At 40.9% G+C, this 21,042-nt stretch overlaps 1 protein-coding gene and 1 long non-coding RNA gene across 3 annotated transcripts in view; one reads left to right on the top strand and one right to left on the bottom strand.

Annotated features, from left to right (window-relative positions):
- Positions 1–21,042, top strand: part of ASPN (asporin) — a 50,186-nt gene that overhangs the window by 26,515 nt on the left and 2,629 nt on the right. For both annotated transcript variants that reach the window (XM_019537058.1, XM_019537057.1), the window contains exons 4-7: positions 688–901; positions 5,224–5,334; positions 11,167–11,260; positions 17,035–17,173. In XM_019537058.1, the coding sequence (XP_019392603.1) occupies positions 688–901; positions 5,224–5,334; positions 11,167–11,260; positions 17,035–17,173 (558 nt within the window). The remainder of the gene's footprint in view (positions 1–687; positions 902–5,223; positions 5,335–11,166; positions 11,261–17,034; positions 17,174–21,042) is intronic.
- LOC109311422 overlaps positions 14,300–21,042 on the bottom strand; it is an 18,250-nt gene continuing 11,507 nt past the window's right edge. Inside the window, exon 3 of the long non-coding RNA XR_002101497.1 lies at positions 14,300–15,919. This is a non-coding gene — a long non-coding RNA (uncharacterized LOC109311422). The remainder of the gene's footprint in view (positions 15,920–21,042) is intronic.

Raw genomic sequence — 21,042 nt, 5'->3', positions numbered from 1 at the left:
CATACATACATACATACATACATATATATATATATATATATATATATACATACACACACACACAAGGCAAGATGTTCTTCCCTTCCTACCCTCAACTGGAAAACCTAAATGGAGCCAGTTTGCCAGCTCAAAATGCACTTGGGCACTAACTAGAAAATTAATCCAACTCTTTCCACATTATTTGCAGTGCCCAACTGTACTTAAACTGGTTCACATCTTCAAAAATGTGACTAAGACATTGTTTGCTTTATTAAAAAAAGCAAAGCGTACAATGTAACATTGAACATGCCAAGTTACTTAGGAAAGTAAGCACAAAAAAAAAAATCGGTATAATGAAAAAAGTATAAATAGCTTGCATTAACAATCAAGAGAATTACAAAACTAGCTTCCCTGTCACCATCAAGAACATTTTGTGGTCCCAATACCACTTTCATTCATTCAGACCTATGTTTTAAGGATTAAGCAAAATATAGAAAATATATGAATTTTTTAATACAAAAAGTCATTTTATAGCAAGTACCAAAATTTATTTACTAACATAGTAATTCATTCAGTTATTAGGACTAAGTTCATATTTTCCAAATAAATATGTAATTACTAAAGTATCCTAAATTAAAAATGCATGTTCATAAAATTCCAAAATAAATTTTTGTGCTTTTTTAATGTTACTTTTCAAATTCTTCTTAGGCACTTGCTTTGAACAACAACAAAATATTCAAGATCCACCCCAAAGCCTTTCAATCAACAAAAAAACTGCGGCGACTGTATCTATCCCATAATCAGCTAACTGAGATCCCAGACAACCTGCCAAAATCTTTAGCAGAGCTAAGAATTCATGCCAACAAGGTTAAAAAAATACACAAGGAAGCATTTAAAGGAATGAAGTCTTTACATGTTTTGGGTAAGTCTGTCTTACAAGCTTAGCTAGCTACATGTCACTATATTATTTTAGTACTGCATTAAGCTTTATGGTAAACGTACAAGTAACCAAAACCTAGAAAGCACAACTATTCCCACTACAGAACTCCAAAATGAAAGTTTTATATATTTATTTGTTTATTTCCAATGACATCCCACCCTTCCCAACAAAGGTCCAGGGCATCCTGCAGTAAAAGGGCAGAATAACTTCTAAAACAGAAGAATTAACCAAAGAACAAAACATCTTAAAAGTGAAACTAGAGTATCAACATAAAACAGAAAGCCCCTAACCAATATCTCAGCCCAGCTAGATTTGCTATTTGCCCAAATTTAAAGGTCTGGGTTCAGAAAGAAATGTCTCCAGATTTAAAATATTAATGGGTTTGTGAAGCAGAAAGCTTGGGTTCAGCTGCAAGCTCAAAAAGTTTGCTCTTCATATGACAACATTTTTAATTTTTACTTTCTATGAATGTGTCAAACTTGTCCACGGAACACCCCCAAAGCCCCAACTCCACACTGTCCCACTGCTTGTTCCAAGGAACAGCCAAGGTTTCCCCTCACATAACTCCTTATCCCCACAAGCCTCAGCCCCACTGTCATTATACTGAACCTTGTAGCTCAGTGGTCTACAAACTTTTTAAGGTGAAGATCATTTCTTTAAATAAAGGGCAATCCAGGATCTACTGCACCCCCCGCTTCCCAAGCAGGCCAGTCTATGGGAAGTGGTGGGGAAGACTGAGGCTCCCAAGTGAGGGAGGGATTGGGGCAGGGGCGAGTGGGGCACTGGCTGGGAATGGGTCAGAGCCTGGTCAGCTTGCCCTGGTGCCAGAGCGGGGGCTTCCACTGCTGCATGCACCTCAGTGGACACCTGGGAGGCATGTGCCATGTGCCTCCTGATCTGTGTGTGGGGCAAGGCAGCTGCTGCTGCACATTGAACTTTGCACCCCCAGCCCTGGTCGCAGGGGATGCAGAGCGGGATCATCCCACTTGCCCAGCCCTGGCTCAGCACAGCCACATGCATCCCACCACTCATACATCCCGCCGCTCCTGGACTGCATCTCGGCTGCTCTCCAGATGCATCCCACCAGTCCTGATCAAGGAATCTCTGACAGTAGATCTCAGTCGGGCGGGGGGGGCTAGCCAATCAACTGTTATGGGCTTCCCGATTGACAAGTTGGTGACCACTGTTCTAGCTGAAGCAGGGGAATTTCTGGCATCTCTAGATGGATTTGAGCTGTGAAAGAAATGTTGGGTTTCCCCTTTCCACCGAATGGGTAGCCTGGAATATCACTTGTCCAGAGAGGCAATCATTAAGGGGACAAACAATAAAAGGATTTATTATATAAGAGCAAAGAATTATACAAAAACCCCCAAAACCTGACCATAAGTTTGAAGAAAAAACAAAAAGACTCTTATAAGCCTGAGACAAACCAGAGACCCTCTCTATCTCCAAGACAGCCTCCTTCCCAATCCCCCACCTCCACTTTCCAAATTCCTCCTGCATTTCAGAAATCCTCAGAAATTTCTCTCCCTGGGACACCTCCTAGTTCTTTAACTGATGGGTCATTTCTCTCAGATGCCTATGCTATTATGCAGTTGTTTTTCCCATTACAAGAAGACAATAACTTGTATGCTCATCCCACCAGTGGCCCTTTCTTTTTGTGACTGGGAGTGGCATTTGGCCATGCCCTAGTATGAAAATAGTAAGATATGTTTAGCAGCCACACCTACTCTCTTTTCCTTAATTATGTATTCCTCAGTCCCTTTGATTAAACTGGGACCAAAATCATAAAGACATATACAGATAGCATAACATAATTTATATAATGATAAAATCAACATGAATGGATACCACATAAACACTGGCTTTCCAATAAGTTGCATCAGTGAAACAAGCACAAAAAAATCTACGTGACACCCCACAAATCTCCCAAGATCTGATAGGGTTTGTGGCAGAGGATGATCCGTAGGAAGCTAGGTTTTCCATTTGCCACAGAAAAATGTGGCCAAATGTAGATCTTCTCCTTTAAAGGAGAAAATCATGGGAAATAGCAGGTTTCCATTTACAGGCTGGCAGAGTACCAGACTCGATATTTAATGAGCAGTGTGTAGAACAGGGGCATGTGGGTTGGGAACAAGGGACACCAGCAGGACTGAGGGGATAGGGGATTGTGGATTAAAAGTGAGAAGCAATGGTATGAGCAGGGCAGAGTATCAGCATATCAAGGTTGCTCAATGCCACAAAGCAGCTAGGGTGAGAGTTACAGCTGAACCCACATCCTGGTGAGTGAAGGGGGCACAGGGAACTCTGATTTTCCATGATTAAAAAACCAAAATCAAATGCCAAAATATATGTGATTTTATTTTATTATCATGACTGAGGCACTGGTAGGCTTCCAAATTGCTTTTAAATTGTATCAGTAAAACATTTAGATATAGATATAGTGGTGTCCCATTTTAATTGCAGAAAAACATGGATTTTGTTGGGGGGGGGGTTTAAATCAGAGAATTTTCAGTTTTTATCAGAGAACATGGGATTTTAAACAGAGAAAGCCAGGATCCCTGGTTATTAGTAAATGTATGAGATCACATAGTTCATTGTGGTGTCACAAGGACAGAGATTTCATTCCATGAAGTAATGGAAAACTAACAAAACTCTGATTTATTAAATAAGTAAATATAAGTAGGTGCAAAAAACATTAAATTTAATTACTGTCAAATTTTGCTTTCCATATGTAGCTTTTGATAACATCTCCCCTACATAGTTCAGAGGTATCCTTTCTGTGGAACATCTGACATAAAATCACCAATTAAGGGACTAGTATGTCCCTTACCTGATTTAAGTCCCTATCTACCAATGTGTAGTTGTTAGGTAGGGAAGGTTTTTGTAATTCTGCAAGGCAAAAAACATGCAGTCCTTACTCAGACAACTGTTAGACATCCATCACATGCCCCTCCATAAAGACAAGTAGACAGAACCAATAGCTACATTAGCCAATCTATGACAGTTCCTGAAAACAGAAATCATCTAAAAATTCCACTTGGAATCCATGATCACACTGGATGCATCTACATAACACACTTAATGTAGAATTGCTTAATTAGCTCTGTAGTAAAGCATGACCAGTCTACATATACAGAGCTATTAGGTTGAAGTAAACTAAAAAGTCTGCCATAGGTTAGTACTGCCACATACAAGTACTATCCTTAGGCAGAGTTATTTACTTTGATGCAACACACGTCTAGACCAGTGGTCTCCAAGCTTTTTTGATCATGCACCCCTATCAGTAAAAAAATTTTGAGCACACCCCCCCCAATATATGTATATTTATATAAATATACATATAAATAGAAGTTCTAATATTTTCTTCCTGCACCCCAATTGATCGTCTTGCGCACCCCACTTCGGAGACCACTGGTCTAGACAATGATGGGGTTGGCTGGAGCATGAGGGTGTTACAGTGTGGGGGCTGCCTGCCGGCTAGCCCCACACTGAAACACCCTCATGCCCCAGTCAGCCCCTCTGCAGCATGTTGAGCTGAGTTAGAGCAGTCCTGGGCTGGCTGACTGACCCACTGCCAGCTGGGGCTGCACCACCCTAGCTCAATGTGCTGCGGTCCCTGGTGCATTTGTAAACGCTGCAACCAGGAGGAATAAACTCCATATGACAAGCTATGCCACAGTTTATTGCCTCGCATTCATATTCATGTGTAGACATGCCCAGTCAGATCATTCCATGGAGCTCCAGCCACTTTTGCAGTTTAGAGTTCAGTTGAATGTGGACTTGACATTTAATGAGCAATACGCAGACATTTTGCAATACCAGAACTATTTCCCCTGAGTTAAAGTCTGAAGGTATTTTTTTTTAATCACGTAGTCTATGCTAATTTTTTTTATTATGACTGGTTAGGTTATTTAAAGATTACAGAGGAAAGCAGTTATAAATTAATAAATGCTATCTAAACAGACAACTAGAAATGCTATAAAATGTTCAGTGGCAACCGTCAAGCCTCCTGCATCATGGTGTACACATAAGGTCCACCTAGACCTTCAATGCATATGCTTGGGCAGGAATTTTTGGAGGAGTGGAGGCTGCCCAGATCTTCCATCCTCCCTTTAGGTCACCAAGACAGAATCCAAACACCAGACTGAGTCCGGATGTTTGGTGCCCCCATGGTTGTAATTATATAAGTGTCTGGGACTCTAACCCAGGTCTCCTGTGGGGTAGACAAGGATTGTATCACTGAATCACAGGGGACTCCAGGTATAAAATATGTAGCAATTATAATATCATTTCTTTTACAGAAATGAGTGCAAATCCTCTGCACAATGCTGGAATAGAGCCAGGAGCTTTTGAAGGCGTGACAGTCTATCACATAAGAATTGCAGAAGCTAAATTAACCTCAGTTCCTAAAGGTATGGGGTGTGTTATCTAATAAGGACCACAAATTACTTTCTCAGTCTTTCAGGTGTATGAATGTAACACATATCAACAATACCATTTAAATAACGTCTTTAATTTTCTGTAGATTTCTATAGCAAGACTTATGTTACATTCAGGATCATTTTTTTCATTCCAGAGATTTCGTTCATTTCCTGAGATTTTGTTCCTTTTTCCCCACTCCCTCAGAAACATTCTTGTGTCCCTCCTAGCTCCTGCTCCCATATTCCCTCTTATCACCTTGTTTTACCATACTCTCCGCTCTTGGTATCCAGAAAGAATCCGTACTCTCACTGTCCAATCCTACCTAAATGATGCATACCAGCTTCCTTTACATCAAGAACCAAAAACAAATTAATAGAAGCTGAAGAACTGACAGTAAGAAGTCATGCACTCTAGCTCAGAGAACCAGCCTGGCTAAAACTACAAACAAACTGCAACCCTCTCTATTAAAGGTACTCAGGAAGCCTTTCCTAAATGCTTAAGAAGTAAGCAGATCTCAGAACACCAGAGAATTATGAAAGGCCACAAACACAGTACCCTGACTCTTTTACACTCTTCAAGTGACATATGTCAGTTTTCCAACTTTCATTTTTTGTCTTACAATCTGTACCAGCTTTGTAGCTCCAAAGTGCTGTACAACAGAACTAAAACTGCTTTGGCACTCGATATACAGTCAATATCAAAGTAACTCATTGTTTTGATGAGGTAGCTTAAATATAGGCAGATTTAATATATGGTATTTACCCAAATCCAAGATGACTTCAAATTTAAGACACCCCCCCTCTCCCCTCCCCCCAGTATTTAAATTCTATATATGGATGTCATGGGATGGGCACCGCTCTGTGAACTCTTCCCGCTCTGGAGCTCGTCTTTCCCAAAGTTCACCTCCTTTCTAGTGCCTACCACATAATATATTTCCTTAGGTGTTATTTAAGAATGGAGGCTGCTTACAGCTCACAATGATGTTAATGTACTCTGCAGTCTCTCAATTTCAATTCTCTTGTCACCCAAGTCCAGAGATCTTAGGCCTCTCTACTCCACTGTCTCTCACCTTTTGCCTCTGTCTGCAGGACTGCTGCGCCACCCTGCACTTCTCTGGGCTCCCTCTGCCTTCATTGCTCACTGAGCTTGCTTGAGCCTCTTACAGAGCCCCATGTTCTGTTGCTTTCTCTCTGTATCTGAATCTGTTCTGACACTTGTGGGAACTTCTGCTTCACTCCTTTTCTAGTTCCCCCAGTCTGCTGGGTTAACTAAACGAAGTCAGGCCATCTTGGCTTTCACAAAGGCAAATACATTCCCCTGCACTAGGGTAACTATGATGTTCTGTCTCTTGTACTCAGATTTTAGTCTCCATCTCTTTAAAGCTTTAATTCTTCCCCCAGGGGGAACTCCTCAAGTCTCTTCCTGCTACAATCCTAGCTGTTCCATGTCCCCAGCAGGTACACTTGCTTCCTAATAGTCATTCCTTCCGGTCTCCAGAGCCTTTTTCCTTCCCGTCTTTGGGTTTGTGTGTCTGTCTGTCAGCCAGACTAATTACTCTTCCCAGGTATCCCTCCTCATCACAGCTGGCCTCTTGGCTACCTCCTCCCTCCAGCCTGTTAGTTCCCATAGCATTCTGGTGTGTCAGCTTGCTTTCAGGGCTAGGTTTCAGTGTTCTAGCCCTCATTCCCTGCCACAATAGAAAATTATACTTTGTTATAACTGCCCATGTATCAAATCCTTCCAGCCCCTAACAACTATAAAACTACGAAGATTGTCTTAAATTCCCCGACTGAGGTGGTGGGAAAAGCAGCAGTGGGAGGAAGGGGGACCTTCTGCTTTACCTGCCTGGCCTCTTACACCTGTGTCTATGCCTCCACCATGTGCCCCACTGCCACCTGCCCATCCAGGCCTGTGCTTGTCCCCCACCCACCCTTGCCTGTGCCTGCCCCTCCCACTCCCTGCCCCCCATCTCTTGCCCCCCATGGCTGTGCCTACCCCTAGCTCCCTGCTCCACATCTCTTGTCCCTCATGCCTGTGCTTCACCCCTGTTGCCTGCCCCCACTCCCATATGCCTTCTCTTCACACTTACCTTCTGCTATAGCTCTGCTCCTCTGTGGCAGTCAGCATTAAGTTGCCTCTCCTTTTAGCAAGAGTTAATACACAAGGGGTGCATCTACAATAGGTGTTTACTGCAGAGTTGCTTAATTAGCTGCTCAGTAAATGTTCTCGTGTCTACACATGCAGGACTTTTAGGGAGAAGTAAACTAATGAACTCCACAGCAGGGTAGTACCTGTAAATACAAGTACTATCCCACTGCAGAGTTTTCATAGAATCATAGAAATAGGGTCAGAAGGGACCTTGCAGATCTTCAAGTCTGACCCCCCGCCTGGGTGGGAAAAAAGACTGGACTCAAATTAGTCCAGCCAGGTCGGCATCAAGCCTCTTCTTAAAGATCCCCAGGGTAGGAGCCACCACCACTTCCCTAGGAAGTTAGAGTGGCTAGGAGCTGGAACCAACTGTGAAGTAGTTCTTGCGGATGTCTAATCTAAATCTACTCTCTAATAATTTGTGTCCATTGTTCCTTGTCATGCCAGGGGGCGCTAGGGGAAACAGGGTCTCCCCGAAACCCTTCTGGTCCCCCCTAGTGAGTTTATAGACAGTCACCAGGTCCCCCCTCAGCCTTCTCTTGTGAAGGCTGAACAGGTTTAGGACCCGCAGTCTTTCAATGTAGGGTCTGCCATGTAGTCCCCGGATCATGCGGGTGGCCCTCCTCTGGACCTCTCAATGTTGTCCACATCCCTCCTGAAATGGGGCGCACAGAACCGGACGCAGTACTCCAGCTGTGGCCTGACCAGCGTCGCATACAGGGGGAGGATCACCTCCCTGGCTCTACTTGAGATGCACCTGTGGATGCACGACAAGGCCCGGTTAGCCCTGCCAACCGTGACCCCTGGATTTGTGCAGGGCAGAGCAGGGCAGGCTGCAGTGGGCCAGGCACACACCCTCCATGTCCTCCCAGGGTGCACACAGAGGTGGGAGCCGCCCCCCCACCATGTCCCCTGGACAAGCCACAGCTCTGTCCCATGCCCCACCCCAACAGGGCAGTGCCTGCCCCAGCCCCTGCTCCACTCCTCACCTCACTACAGGGGCCTCCATCTGCCCCCCTCCACACCCCTTCCCTTCCCCCTCCTTTTCTCCTTCCACCTCAACAGACTTACCAGCAGGACACTGCTTGTCAAGCTGCTGGGCTGCGTATCGGAAATCAGACCAGTATCAGCCAATATGCCTCCTTAAAAATTGGCTATCTGTATCGGCCCCAAAAATCTCTAGTGGTGCACCCCTAAAAATATTAAGTACTGTTGGATCCATTCATATCTAGAAGGTTTATAACTCACTTTATTCATAGTGGGTTGCCAAGTAAAGGATGAGTTATGCATCTTTTTGATGCAGCTTTTACTGTTAAAGGTGCTGCTTTTCCACTCAACTGAATTATTGTGGTAGTCATATCCAGCTGACTGAGAGGCAGTACCCTGAAGTTAAAGATGCAGTGGTCCTATGAAGATGTTTGCTACAGCTATGCCCTGGTGGTTTTAGAAAACTTCATTTTCTCCATGGTTAAGGAACATACGTCTACAAATTACCTGGGTTCTGCTGTACTGTGAACAGTACAAATGTACACCTATGTTAGGAACCAGAAGTAAATTGACCCTAATTATGAACAGATATTCCCTAACCATGTCTTGAAATAAAAAACTAAAGCTTCTTTTAATCTAGTGCAACTTTTGCAGGTACAAATTTTAAAATACTTTTTAAGCAAGCTTAAGCAACAGATACATTTCCATTTAATTCTGTAATTCAGATACTAACAATACAATGAAAGACTTTAAGGAAGAGAAGATGTGGCAAGCTGCCTTAGAAAAGGAGCGTATGTAGCGTTCTGTGTGTGCGCATCTCTCTCTCTCGTACTCCCATATCAAGTCAAGTCTGAAGAAACAGCAAACCATGCCTGAATAATGTTTACCCAGGCCACAAAAAGAACTAGATACACATGGTTTGGAGTCATGGTATAGCAACCTGGACCAATTCAGCTGAAATTTAATATATGTTCAACACATTTTAATTCAAAGCTCTATCTGCTTTCCTTCTTTCTTTCTGACAAAGTATATAACAGAAAAGACTTCTCCATCTTCTGAGTTAGTCACAATGGTCAGAGCCAACAAAAATGAAGAAATGGCAATTTCTTTGCTTTACTCTGGGTAAACATTGGATACTGGATACTGGCATGCAAAATTGCATACTGAGCAACCCACTTCACTCACAGAATCCAAAGAGTTATACTGCCAGAACATACTTAACTACCATAATTATGTAATTGTCATACATGCGATGGTGACTGCCACAGGTTTGACAACAGAAAAATTATTCTGTGCGCCAACATTTAAGGAATTACACATAATTACATTTCATTTACATCTTTACAAGTACCAACCAGTAATAAATAATAGTATATTATTTAAAAAATGGTAAAGTTATAAAAATACTTCAGAAGTTTTAAGATCTACTTAGGTTTGCAGATTCATTTTCCCCATACCACTAATAAATGTGTTTCAACATCTTCACAAAGAGAGCTGAATTTCTCTCTCCAACTTCTGAAAATGTTTAGTCCCTTGGTTTCTGGGGTGGGGTAAGTCCAGCTGTGGGAAATCCCCCCTGCACTATGCACAGCTTCAGTTCAACAGGTAATTGGCAGGATGGGGCATTTCACCATGTGTTGACCCATGAAGCCACAAAGGAATGTCTCCCAACCCACTGCATAGGCTCGGTGGCAGCAGGGGCTCCACAGGGCTACCTTGGGCCACCTGACAGGGAGGCCAGTGTTCTCCCTTCCTCCCTCTTAAAGTTCTCTTCCATGAAAAGGGCCATGAATGGCTGTACACTCTATTTGTGCTATAAAACAGCTTTTTTCCCAGCACAAATGAAATGCCTAAAATTCCAACATCTTCAGACTGAAGGAAGGGTAAATTACTAGCTGATTCACTACTGCTTATAACATTCTGGGGGCACTTAAGAAATGTTCATGTGCACAAAATAAAGAAACACCTCCAACACCACTGTTCATGCTATTTCTATACTCAGCTGGGCTCAGTTTTGTTCTTATGAGTGGTGTAGTCTTGCTCTTTGTGCGGAGAAAAGCATTCACTCCATACCAAGCATGATTCTCTGCTGACAAAACAAGGGACTCTCTCTCAGTTACTCCCAAACATGAAATGTCCAAACAATGGCACAATCAAGTGTCCATCATCTTTATTAACAGTACATACAATAATTTATTTTAATCTATATATGGAGACACAACTATAAGCAGCAGAGTTTGGCTGTATGAATACAAATTAAATGAGAATAATTAAAAGAGAAAGACACCAGAAATGGAAGTAATCAGTACTATAATTAAAATATTTAGAGGACCTTCTCATTAATTTGTCTGCATCTTTGGTTACTCTAACATAGCAATTTATTTTTAAAAACCAGCTTTCTGAACAAGAAGCATTAACCAAAGTTTATTATTGTCTTAAAAATTTTGGAGATAACAGACTCTGAAATATAATTCTTAAAAAACCCAAATCTATCAATTTAAACTATAAATTAAAGTCCAGATTGTACAATTACATCTATTGCATACCTGCTTGATCTAGACAACAAATCAGTCCCTTCCAACACCTTCTTACTCTACCACAAAATTAAAAAGAGGAAGTTATTGGCAACTTAATATAAACATTATAACTCAAGATATATAAAACTGCATTGATATTTCTCTCATTAGAGTTACCATCCTCTCTACTGGAACTTCACTTAGATGACAACAAGATTTCAATGATTGAACTTGAGGATTTTATTCGGTATAAAGATCTGCAAAGGTAAAAATAAATATGCAGAATCCTTCCTCCTAGAATAATTACTTTGTAAAAGGTCAGTATTTTCACGGTTTTCTTCAATAATTTTGTAACAAACTTAAGGGAGAGGGAAACATCGAGCTATTAAGTGGTTTCAGTATGTGCCACAATAAGGAAAAGCATGGATACTTTTAAAGAAAATTTAGCTTAAACATTTCTTTTGTTATTTCATCAGAAAAATTACAACTCTCATGTGGTTTAGGGGGAAATTGTGTTAAGCAGAAAAAATCCTTCTGATTACTAATTAAAAATATTGTAATCATTGCCACTATTTTGGGTCCTGAGGTATTGTATTGGTCTTGACACCTGTCTTTGTCTTGATATAATGCCTTGTAATACTAACTCACATAAGCAGTATATGTGCTTCAGAGTCAGACATTGGATACCTTTTCCCAGGGACACTCAAAATGGCACAGGGAGAGCGAGAATAATTTCCTGAGAGACAGTTAGAGAGGTGAGGCAGTTGCTGGAGAAAGAAACATTTCCTTTGGAGACTGGGACTCTTCGAATTAACGGGGTCCAAGATGATAATGTTGAGGTTAAAACATAGAAAGGGGTCCATTTCTTGGGGAGATGGAGGCAGTTAAAGTAGAACTTGAAGTACTAAGCCACCAGGTTGCCTTTCCATGCCCAGTTAGCTTTCTGAAAAAATGACCAAACAGTTTTGAACTAAAAGTTTAGTATTAAAAATAGGAGTCAACTGCAGGCTCTTCATTCACAGTTTCTGAAGAAACTAGGACAGAGGATCAAAGAATGACTAACAGGGATAAAACTATCCATTCATTCTAGTCTTGGTCTCTTATTAATTTGAAATAATATTGTTAGGTCTCAGGTTGAAAATGGTTGGACAACTCAGACTTAAACTAAGCCCAATATCAGTGTGAAAAGGAAACCCAGAAGTAAAAAAAAGGAGAGGCAGAGTTACTGTGCTTGAGTACTTTGAAAGTAAGATGGATAACTTCAGTTTTCCTTCTACTGTCTCCATGCTAAAACAATAAGCTCTCACACACTTATGTACTATTTACTAGCTATGAGTACTGTATTTTATTCACACAATAATTTGATTACCTTTTTATAACCCAACAAGACAAGTACTGAAATCTGGAAAATAGTGTCTGTAAGTGGAGCTGAAATTCGGCAAACATTCTGCACTAGATTAGTCATATAAACCATAGCTGATTTTCTCTCTCTGAACATTAATATCTTCCTCCCCCCTGTTGTTCTGACTGTTTTGTTTTTCCATGTGTAATTATGTGCATAGAATTTGCTCAAAAAAGAATGCTCAAAAATCTAATATAATAAAAGGCTTAGTCTGTCTGTGTGTCTGTCTGTAATGCTTTTGCCCAACTGCGCATGTGCCAATTGGCTAGGCTGGCAGGGGCAGGGCCAGCAGACTTAAAATAGGAGCCCCTACATTGGCGCCACCACCTCCTGCAGCCTCTGCTGTGGTGGCTCCCTCCACCCCACCTCCATACATGGCCAAAAAATAACTTGTCGTGAGTACTTTACAAGCGGTGGGACCAGCTGAGGAAAGGCAGAAGCCCCTCCACTGGCACCACCTCCTCCTGCAGCCTCCCATGCGGCAGCTCCCTCTGCCCCACCTCCACACCTTGGAAATCAATAAATTGTCACAAGCACTTTACAGGTGGCAGGGCCAGCTAAGGAAAGGCAGGAGCCCCTCTGCTGGCGCCTCCTCCTCCTCCAGCCTCTGGTGCGGCAACTCCGTCTGCCCCACCTCCACACATTAGAAATAAATTATTAGAAATAAATCAATTGGAAATCACAATTTAATAGCAGTGAAGCCAGCTGAAGAAAAGTGGGAGCCCCTCTGCTGGCACTGCTGCCTCCTCAAATCTCCAGTCCAGTGGCTCCCTCCGCCTCCTTTTCCACACACTTGAAAAAAAATCAATTGGGCTTCGCCATGAATTAGTGGCAAGGCCAGCTGAGGAAAAGTAGGAGCCTCCACCGGCGCTGCCACCTCCTCACCACCCCCAGTCTGGCAGCTCCCTTCGCCCCTTTCTCACATGATGAAATTGCCATGATTTTCTGGAATGATGGTGGGGAACCACCTTTCCATAAGGATATAACAATTTATTTGAGATTCCCAAGGCTTTGAAAATATAAGTAATTTGAATGTTAACTTAGATCCCACGACATTTGTTCTGTTTTATCCATATGGTGAACCAGGCTGACATCCAGCTTTGCGTACATCTTCCTGGATACGAGACTTCAGCACAGAAAAATATGTCCATGTTACAATTCAAAGTTGCTCAAACAACAGTTCACCAAAATGAATTTAATCTGATTTTACATGGAGGAAAATGACTCAGTGGTGGATTGTAGATTCACATATACAAGTTGAGGCAAACAGTTTAAATTACCTTAGGCAACAACAAGGGAAACTTAGAGTAGTGCGATACAGTGGTCTGATGGACTTCTTAACGGAAACTGCCGAAATCTCCGGCATGCAAGTAGGAAAAACTGTCATTTTACCGTCATTGTTCCAAGGAAGACCAAGAAATATGAGAGAACGATATCACAATTCCATGGCAATAGTGAGCAAATATGGACACCCAGATCTGTTTACTGCAAATCCAAAATGGCCTGCTATTCAAGAAAATTTGTTACCTGGACAAAATCCCTCAGACAGACCAGACTTAGTGGCAAGAGTATTCAAAATTAAGTTGGCATCTTTACTGAATGATATCATAAAACAAACTACTTGGTCCAGTAATCACCCACGTGTACACAACTGCGTTTCAAAAAACAGGACTCCGGCATGCGCACATGCTATTTATATTGGAAAACAAACTTGGTACACAAGCAGCCATTGATTGTATAGTTAGTGCCAAAATTCCCCATCCAGATACAGACCCAGTTTTATATGACGTAGTGAAAAAATACATGATACATGGACCACATGGTACTTTCAACAGTAATTTACCATGCATGAGAGAAAGTGTACCAAAGATTTTACAAGCAATTTTATCAAGCAACAATAGCCAATGCCAACGGATATCCTTTATATAAAAGAAGCCAAACATGTAGAATTCATGTAGGCAAACACACAGTAGACAGACGTTATGTTGTTCCATACAATAAATATATTTTGTTAAAATACAATGCTCATATCAATGCTGAAGTATGCACATCAATAAAGTCCATCAAATATATCTTTAAATATGTTTAACAAAAGGCATGACTTTAATGCACCAATATTTAAATAGTAAATAATCAATGACTACAACATGATGAGATAGCTAATAACCTTGATGCAAGGTATGTGACACCACCAGAGGCTACGTGGAGATTGCTGGAAAACCATATGTATGATACATCTCACGGAATCATTAGATTAGCAGTTCATTTGCCATTCCAACAATCACTATATTTTGAACCAGGACATGAATGTGAGGCCATCGACACACAGACATTTCAAAAACAGCTTTAAATGCTTGGTTTTCATTAAATCACAATTGCCCCAAAGTGCGAAACTCTTTAAACTGCAAAATTCCATACCATTATGTATTTCAAAAAGGCGTTTGGCAAAGAAGACAGAGGTGGAGACAGCATTCTCCCTAGGATGTATTCAGTGAGTCCAACTGATATAGTAAGATTCTGTTTAAGAATGCTATTATTGCATGTCCATAGAACAACCAGTTTTGAAAAATTATGTACCTTTAACAATGTCTTCTGCAATACATTTCAAGAAGCAGCAAGATGATGAAATTTGCTGGCCAGTGATGAAGACTGGAGCTGCTGTCTGGAGGAAGGAGGTGGAATTCAAATACCCAGACAGCTAACATACACATTTGCATTAATTTGCATATGTTGCAAGCCATCTAATCCACTTCAGCTGTGAGAACAGTTTAGGGATGCCATGACAGAGGACCATAGGAGACATCACAATTTTGACATGGCAGTACAAAAGCCATTGCTGGATATACAAGATTATTGATGGTTTATGGACTTAATTGTACTTCTTTTGGTCTCCCTGACCCAGGGGTGTTTGTTGAACAAAATAATGACATCCTTTACGACATCACCGAAGAATTTGCAGAGGCAAAACAACAAATTAGAAACCTCAATGTGCAACAGAAATATGTTTTTGATCAAACTGTTACCGCTATAAATCAAGACAGTGCAAATAGTTGCTTTTATTTGGATGGACCCGGAGGATCTGGGAAAACTTACTTATATAACACCTTAATGTGTTACATTAGAGGAACTGAGCAAATTGTTCTCCCTTTTGCAACAAGGGGAATAGCTGGTTCTCTTTTAAAATGAGGAAGAATACACAGTGGCTTCAAATTACCTATCCCAATACTTGAAACAACTACTTCATACATTCACCTGAAGCTCCCAGACTGAAAAAGGCCACACTCATTAGAATTGATGAAGCCACTATGATGCACACTCGTGCACTTAGATGCACTGATTTTTGCTGTTGAGATAGATATGCAAAATGATACGCCCTTTGGAGGAAAAATGCTTTTGTTAGGCAGAGACTTCAGACAAACATTACCAGTTGTAGTAAGATCTACAAGAATGGAGATGACTGAGGCATGCATAAAAAATAATTATCTGTGGTCACATTTCACCAAAATCAAATTTTCACAAAACCTGTGAACTGAAAGACAACACTGAATCAATGAATGGACTCTCAAAATTGGTGAACAAACTACATCGAATGATTATAGGTTGTCACCAGCTCTAATTGAAATACCAGAAACCTTTATTGAAATGGACTCCATTGATACAGCAGTTTATCAGATGCAAAGAAAATTATCATAACTCCTAAATATAATCACACGATGGAACTGAATACTGAAATGATAACTTTACTGCATGATGAAATGAAAAAATACTACAGCACACATTCTATGATCATGGATGATTCCAAAAAATCAAACTATTTATCCCATTGAATGTTTAAATGCACATACACAATCAGGACTGCCACCACACAAAGTGCAATTGAAAATTGGTCCTACTGTTATGTTAATCAGAAACATGAATCCAAAAAATGGGACTGTGCAATGGAACTCAACTGGTAATAAGAGAATTACACCAAAATTTCCTAGATGCTGAAATAATTGCAGGTACTAATAAAGGAGAATATGTCATCATTCCTTAGATTGATTTGCCTCCATCAGACACACAACTACCTTTCATTCTGAAAAGGAAACAATTTCCCATAATAACAGTGTTTGCAATAACAATTAATAAATAACAAGGAAAAAGTTTTGACTCTGTTGGACTCTACTTACCAAAACCAGTGTTTTCCCATGGACATTTGTATGTGGCCCTCATGAGATCCAGGAATGGAAAAAACTAAGAATATACATTTCACCGGTGGCAAACAAACAAGGAAATCTAAACAGTGATGAGAAAATATTCACTAAAAACATAGTCTTTAAGGAGATATTTGATGATAATTGATTCCTGCCAAACCATCTGAATGGTTAACCAAACTGTAAACAACCCAAAGGAAGATCGGGTAACCAACCCCAGTGGCATACTGAGTCACAGAACAAGGAAGCAATTCATATCTTTAAGTTGTTCAGCCTACTTTATTTAAGTTTTACACATATTTACTTTATTTATAATGCATATAAAAAGTAAAATCTGCCTGTTTGTTTTTGTTATTTGAAATTAATTCGTCATGATGGGCATTTTGCTAGTGCTAATATAAATATCCATGCGTGAGGAGGTAATCTTTCTTGTGTTCTTTCTAGATTGGGTCTGGGCAACAATAAAATCAAAGATGTGGAAAATGGAAGCCTTGCTAATACTCCAAGTTTGCGAGAAATACATCTTGAAAGAAATAAGCTGAAGAAAGTTCCTCCTGGATTACCTTATCTAAAATATCTGCAGGTAGTATACTACCCCTGTTTTTGTTTGTTCATTTTTTTTCTTTATTTTGTTTAGCTAGAGCAGGGGGTCTCACACTCTGGTACACATATCCATGTTTGCAATAACAATTAATGACTCACAACAGATGGATCTATTAAAATCAGAGTGAAATTGAAGAGAAGTAAAGAAAATATGAATTATACAGTTTAAGGTTTGCTATTTAGCAACATTACCTGGTCTAGATACATTTTTCATTACAATGTTTCAAAGCCACTTCACTTTCCTAAGAACAGCAAGCAAATACAAAATAACCCTCAATAAATAGGGCTTTAGGAGGCTTCAGTCACTGATTTGATTCAAATCAGAGACCCATTAATCTCTCCAAAATAAAGGCTTCCAATTCGATTTGATTTAGAGAGATTTGACAATTTGGCCATAGACACAGATTTATATATTTTTTTCTACATACCTCAAGGTACTTATGTGGGTTGTGAACGCTGAGATGGTGGGGCGGATGGAGCGTCCCATGGGGCCGCATGCTCAGCGGTGGACTTGGAAGTGGACCAGAAGTACCTTCGGTCCACTGCTGAGCACACGGCGGGCCCCCCCCCACGCTCCTGTGGGATGCTCCATCCACCCCATCATCTCAGTGTTCACAGTCCGCACGTGGTCCCTTGAGGTATGTAGAAAAAATATATAAAGCTGTGTCTATGGCCAAATCGCTGATTCACCGAATCAGAATTGAATCTTCAGATTAGGCCAAATCGAATTGGGACAGTGCTCCAAATCAGCGAACTGAATCACTGCCCCCCAAATCTGGCCAAATCCAAACCAAATATGGCCCGCTTCGCACACCCTTACTATATATAATCTAGTATTGTATAATGGGGTAGAAAAGGTTGATACAATAAACAGAATAATGTAACTTTAAAGTCTAATATTTCTAAACTGCTATAACCATGACTTTATTTTACCGCAAGGTCAATCAACGAAGTGTTCCAATACTACAGAATATTTTTGCTAGCCTTAATGGGTAGCTTGATATTATCCTGTAAAATTAGCATTGGCATCATGGATTATCATTTTTTTTAATCACTCCAAAAAAGTATTCCTCAATCCACTGTTCTTTTTAATTCAGTGTGTAAAGGTTGTGTGTTAAACCATACTTGATAGAAATGTGAACATTGGAAAGAAAAAAAAAAAAATCAGAAAAGAGCCAAAAGTGCACAGCCAAAATTGTTAGTGTAGTATACTGAATCATATGGTGAAAAAAAGCAGCCTCTAATCCTAGGTGGGCTTCAGCTCTGCTTCCCGTGGGAAAGTCCAGTGCAGGTCCCACACTCACCAACAGCTGGGTTTAGAGTAGTGATCTGTCACTGAGCCCACAGTAGCCACTCTCCCTCATTCACCTATTGGAATTGGGCAGGGAGAACGGAACACTATGGAATGGTTGTGGGAACAAAAGACCCCCTCTAGCATTCCATGTTATTGTTCATATGGTATATGTGGTACCACTAGAACATGTAGAGGCAAAGTATACCATCTGAACACCTGCTTTTTGGGGCACTACAGAATGAACATCTGAACAATGCTTAATTTAAAAGTTAAGGGTAAGATAGAGAATACAAACACTTTAATGAAAGTTCTTAAAGTTGTTTTATCTATTGTAGGGAAAAATTAGAATTTTTAAATCTTGCTTAATAAAAATCTGAAATCTGTTGCTGAATTCAAATCTATTATTTAGAAATGGTTAAAAACAAATAAGCCCCAATAAGGCACTTTTAACTTACGTTGTACATGTTTTTCAAATATCTGAAAGGTTGCCATAAAGAAGAAGAACTAATTGCATTCCCCTTCCACAGAGGATGGGGCATGAAGCAATGACTTAAATTTAAGTGAAGTAGATTAAGATTAGATAGCAAGAAAAACTTTTTTATTATTAGAACAGTAAGGCAGTGGAACAGACTCTTCTGCGAAATCAAGGAACTTCCTTCACTAGAGGTTTTCAAGGGGAAGCTGGATAAACATTGACCAGAGAGAATTTAAGGGTAGCATTCCTCCTAGAGGGTAAAACCAGATGATTCCTGAAATCCCGTCCAACTCAATGATACAATGAGTCACAAATATTAACTCTTTTGCCATCCTATGAATGCTAGCATCCAAGGAGTAAGCTGGATAGCACAGTGATAACTTTTTTTAGAATGCTTTTTACTGAATTCAACAAACATTGTATAATATTTCATGGCCATTCTGACATGCCCAGGCCCTGCATACAGCTGCTAGAGGCACTACTAGGACACGCTGCCAGGGTGTTATCATACCTTCAGGTTTACCCTTCCATTCCAACCACCTCCCTGTCCACTGTTCAACTACTGACAACAGATTGAGATGATCCAAAGGTCCCCTTCCCTGACCTATGTCTGAACTTTATCTGTCTCACCCGGGCCTTAGCAAAAGGGACTTTGCCAGCTAGAAGAACACTACCCTTGTCCAGTCATGCATGCAGAAAACATTGTCCGTCCATCCCCCCCTCCCTTTCCTTGGACGAGGCCTGCCTTTCTGGTCAAATACCCTGAAATTACACTTAACTTGACAATAAGTAAGTTGAAAAGACAACAAAAAGATTCATTAATTAACAAGAACAAACCTAAGAAATCAGTAACCATATGCTGAGATATAAACAGAGGTGCAAGAACAAACAGAAAAATGATAAGATCCTGCTCAGCATCTTAAACCCAAGAATGCAGCTTCTCTTTAGCTCAACAGGTTAGAAACCTGCTTCCATCTCTGATCCTTCTGTCAACTAGGATATTCAGCTTGTTGGCTGAGGGTCTACAGCCTTCCCTAAACCCAAGAAAAACAGAGACCAAAACTTGCTCTCAAGACAAAGTTTAAATACAGTTTCTTATCTGACCATTCACATACATCACTCATGGGATTCTTGGGAAGCCCACACTATGTATATAACTTTCTGCCCCTGCTCCAAAAGATGCTCTCACTTACCAGAGCAAAAGTCTTTTCTGATCTAAGTAGGACCAGGGGAATACTTGCATCCTTTCAGACATATGCCAAGAATGCGTCCTCTTACTTAATTTCCCCAGTCTAAGAAATACCCTTCTTTGGACACACTATTTGCGAGTAACATTCCAGTCAGGGTCTCTCCTTTTTAAAGGTGCACCGATACATCAGTCTATAACATATCAGCACTGATAAAAGAAAAATTGACATTATCAGCAATTGGCTTTTTTTGTCTGATGTGGCTGATAATGCCACTGATAAACATGGCATGCATGGGCGCAGCCACAGCATGCATGCAGCCAGCATGACAGCTGGGAGAACAGCGTCCAGCTGGTAAGTCTGTTAGGGAGCTGGGGCTGTGCTCAGGGCAGGTAGTGGCTGCACTGGGAGGGCGGGCTACAGGGTGGGGGGGCTACAGTCACCCCAGAATTTGCCTTAGCCCACCTGTAACCTCCTTGCCAGCTCTGCCACCACCCACCCAGAGCACAGCCCTGGCTCAGCTCCACTCCCTTCTTCACTGTGGGGACAGCATATGGTTACTGCCTCGAACTGGTAGAATGATTGAGCCTGGAGGCCAGGTCTTTACAAAAACTATTCTGACATAGCAACCTCAGACAGCATGGTCTTTTCAATTTTATTATAGCTGCAAAAGTCCAAACTTAGATGCGGTTGCCTTGCAATAGTACAAGTTATAGAACCATTTATTTTCTCACTGGCTAGGAAATTGGCTCCGTAGTTGGACCCAGAGGGTAGTAATTGATGGAAGTCAATCGTCACAGTGCTCTGTGACCAGTGGGGTCTCCTAAGGCTCTGTCCTTGGACCCATATTGTTCAACATCTTCATTAATGATGTGGACACTGGAGTCAGAAGC

Source organism: Crocodylus porosus, unplaced genomic scaffold (assembly GCF_001723895.1).
Source record: "Crocodylus porosus isolate Cpor-Errol unplaced genomic scaffold, CroPor_comp1, whole genome shotgun sequence".
In the NCBI taxonomy this organism is placed as follows: Eukaryota; Metazoa; Chordata; order Crocodylia; family Crocodylidae; genus Crocodylus; species Crocodylus porosus.
Note: the sequence above shows the minus strand (reverse complement) of the source record. Positions and strands in the feature narration are given on the sequence as shown.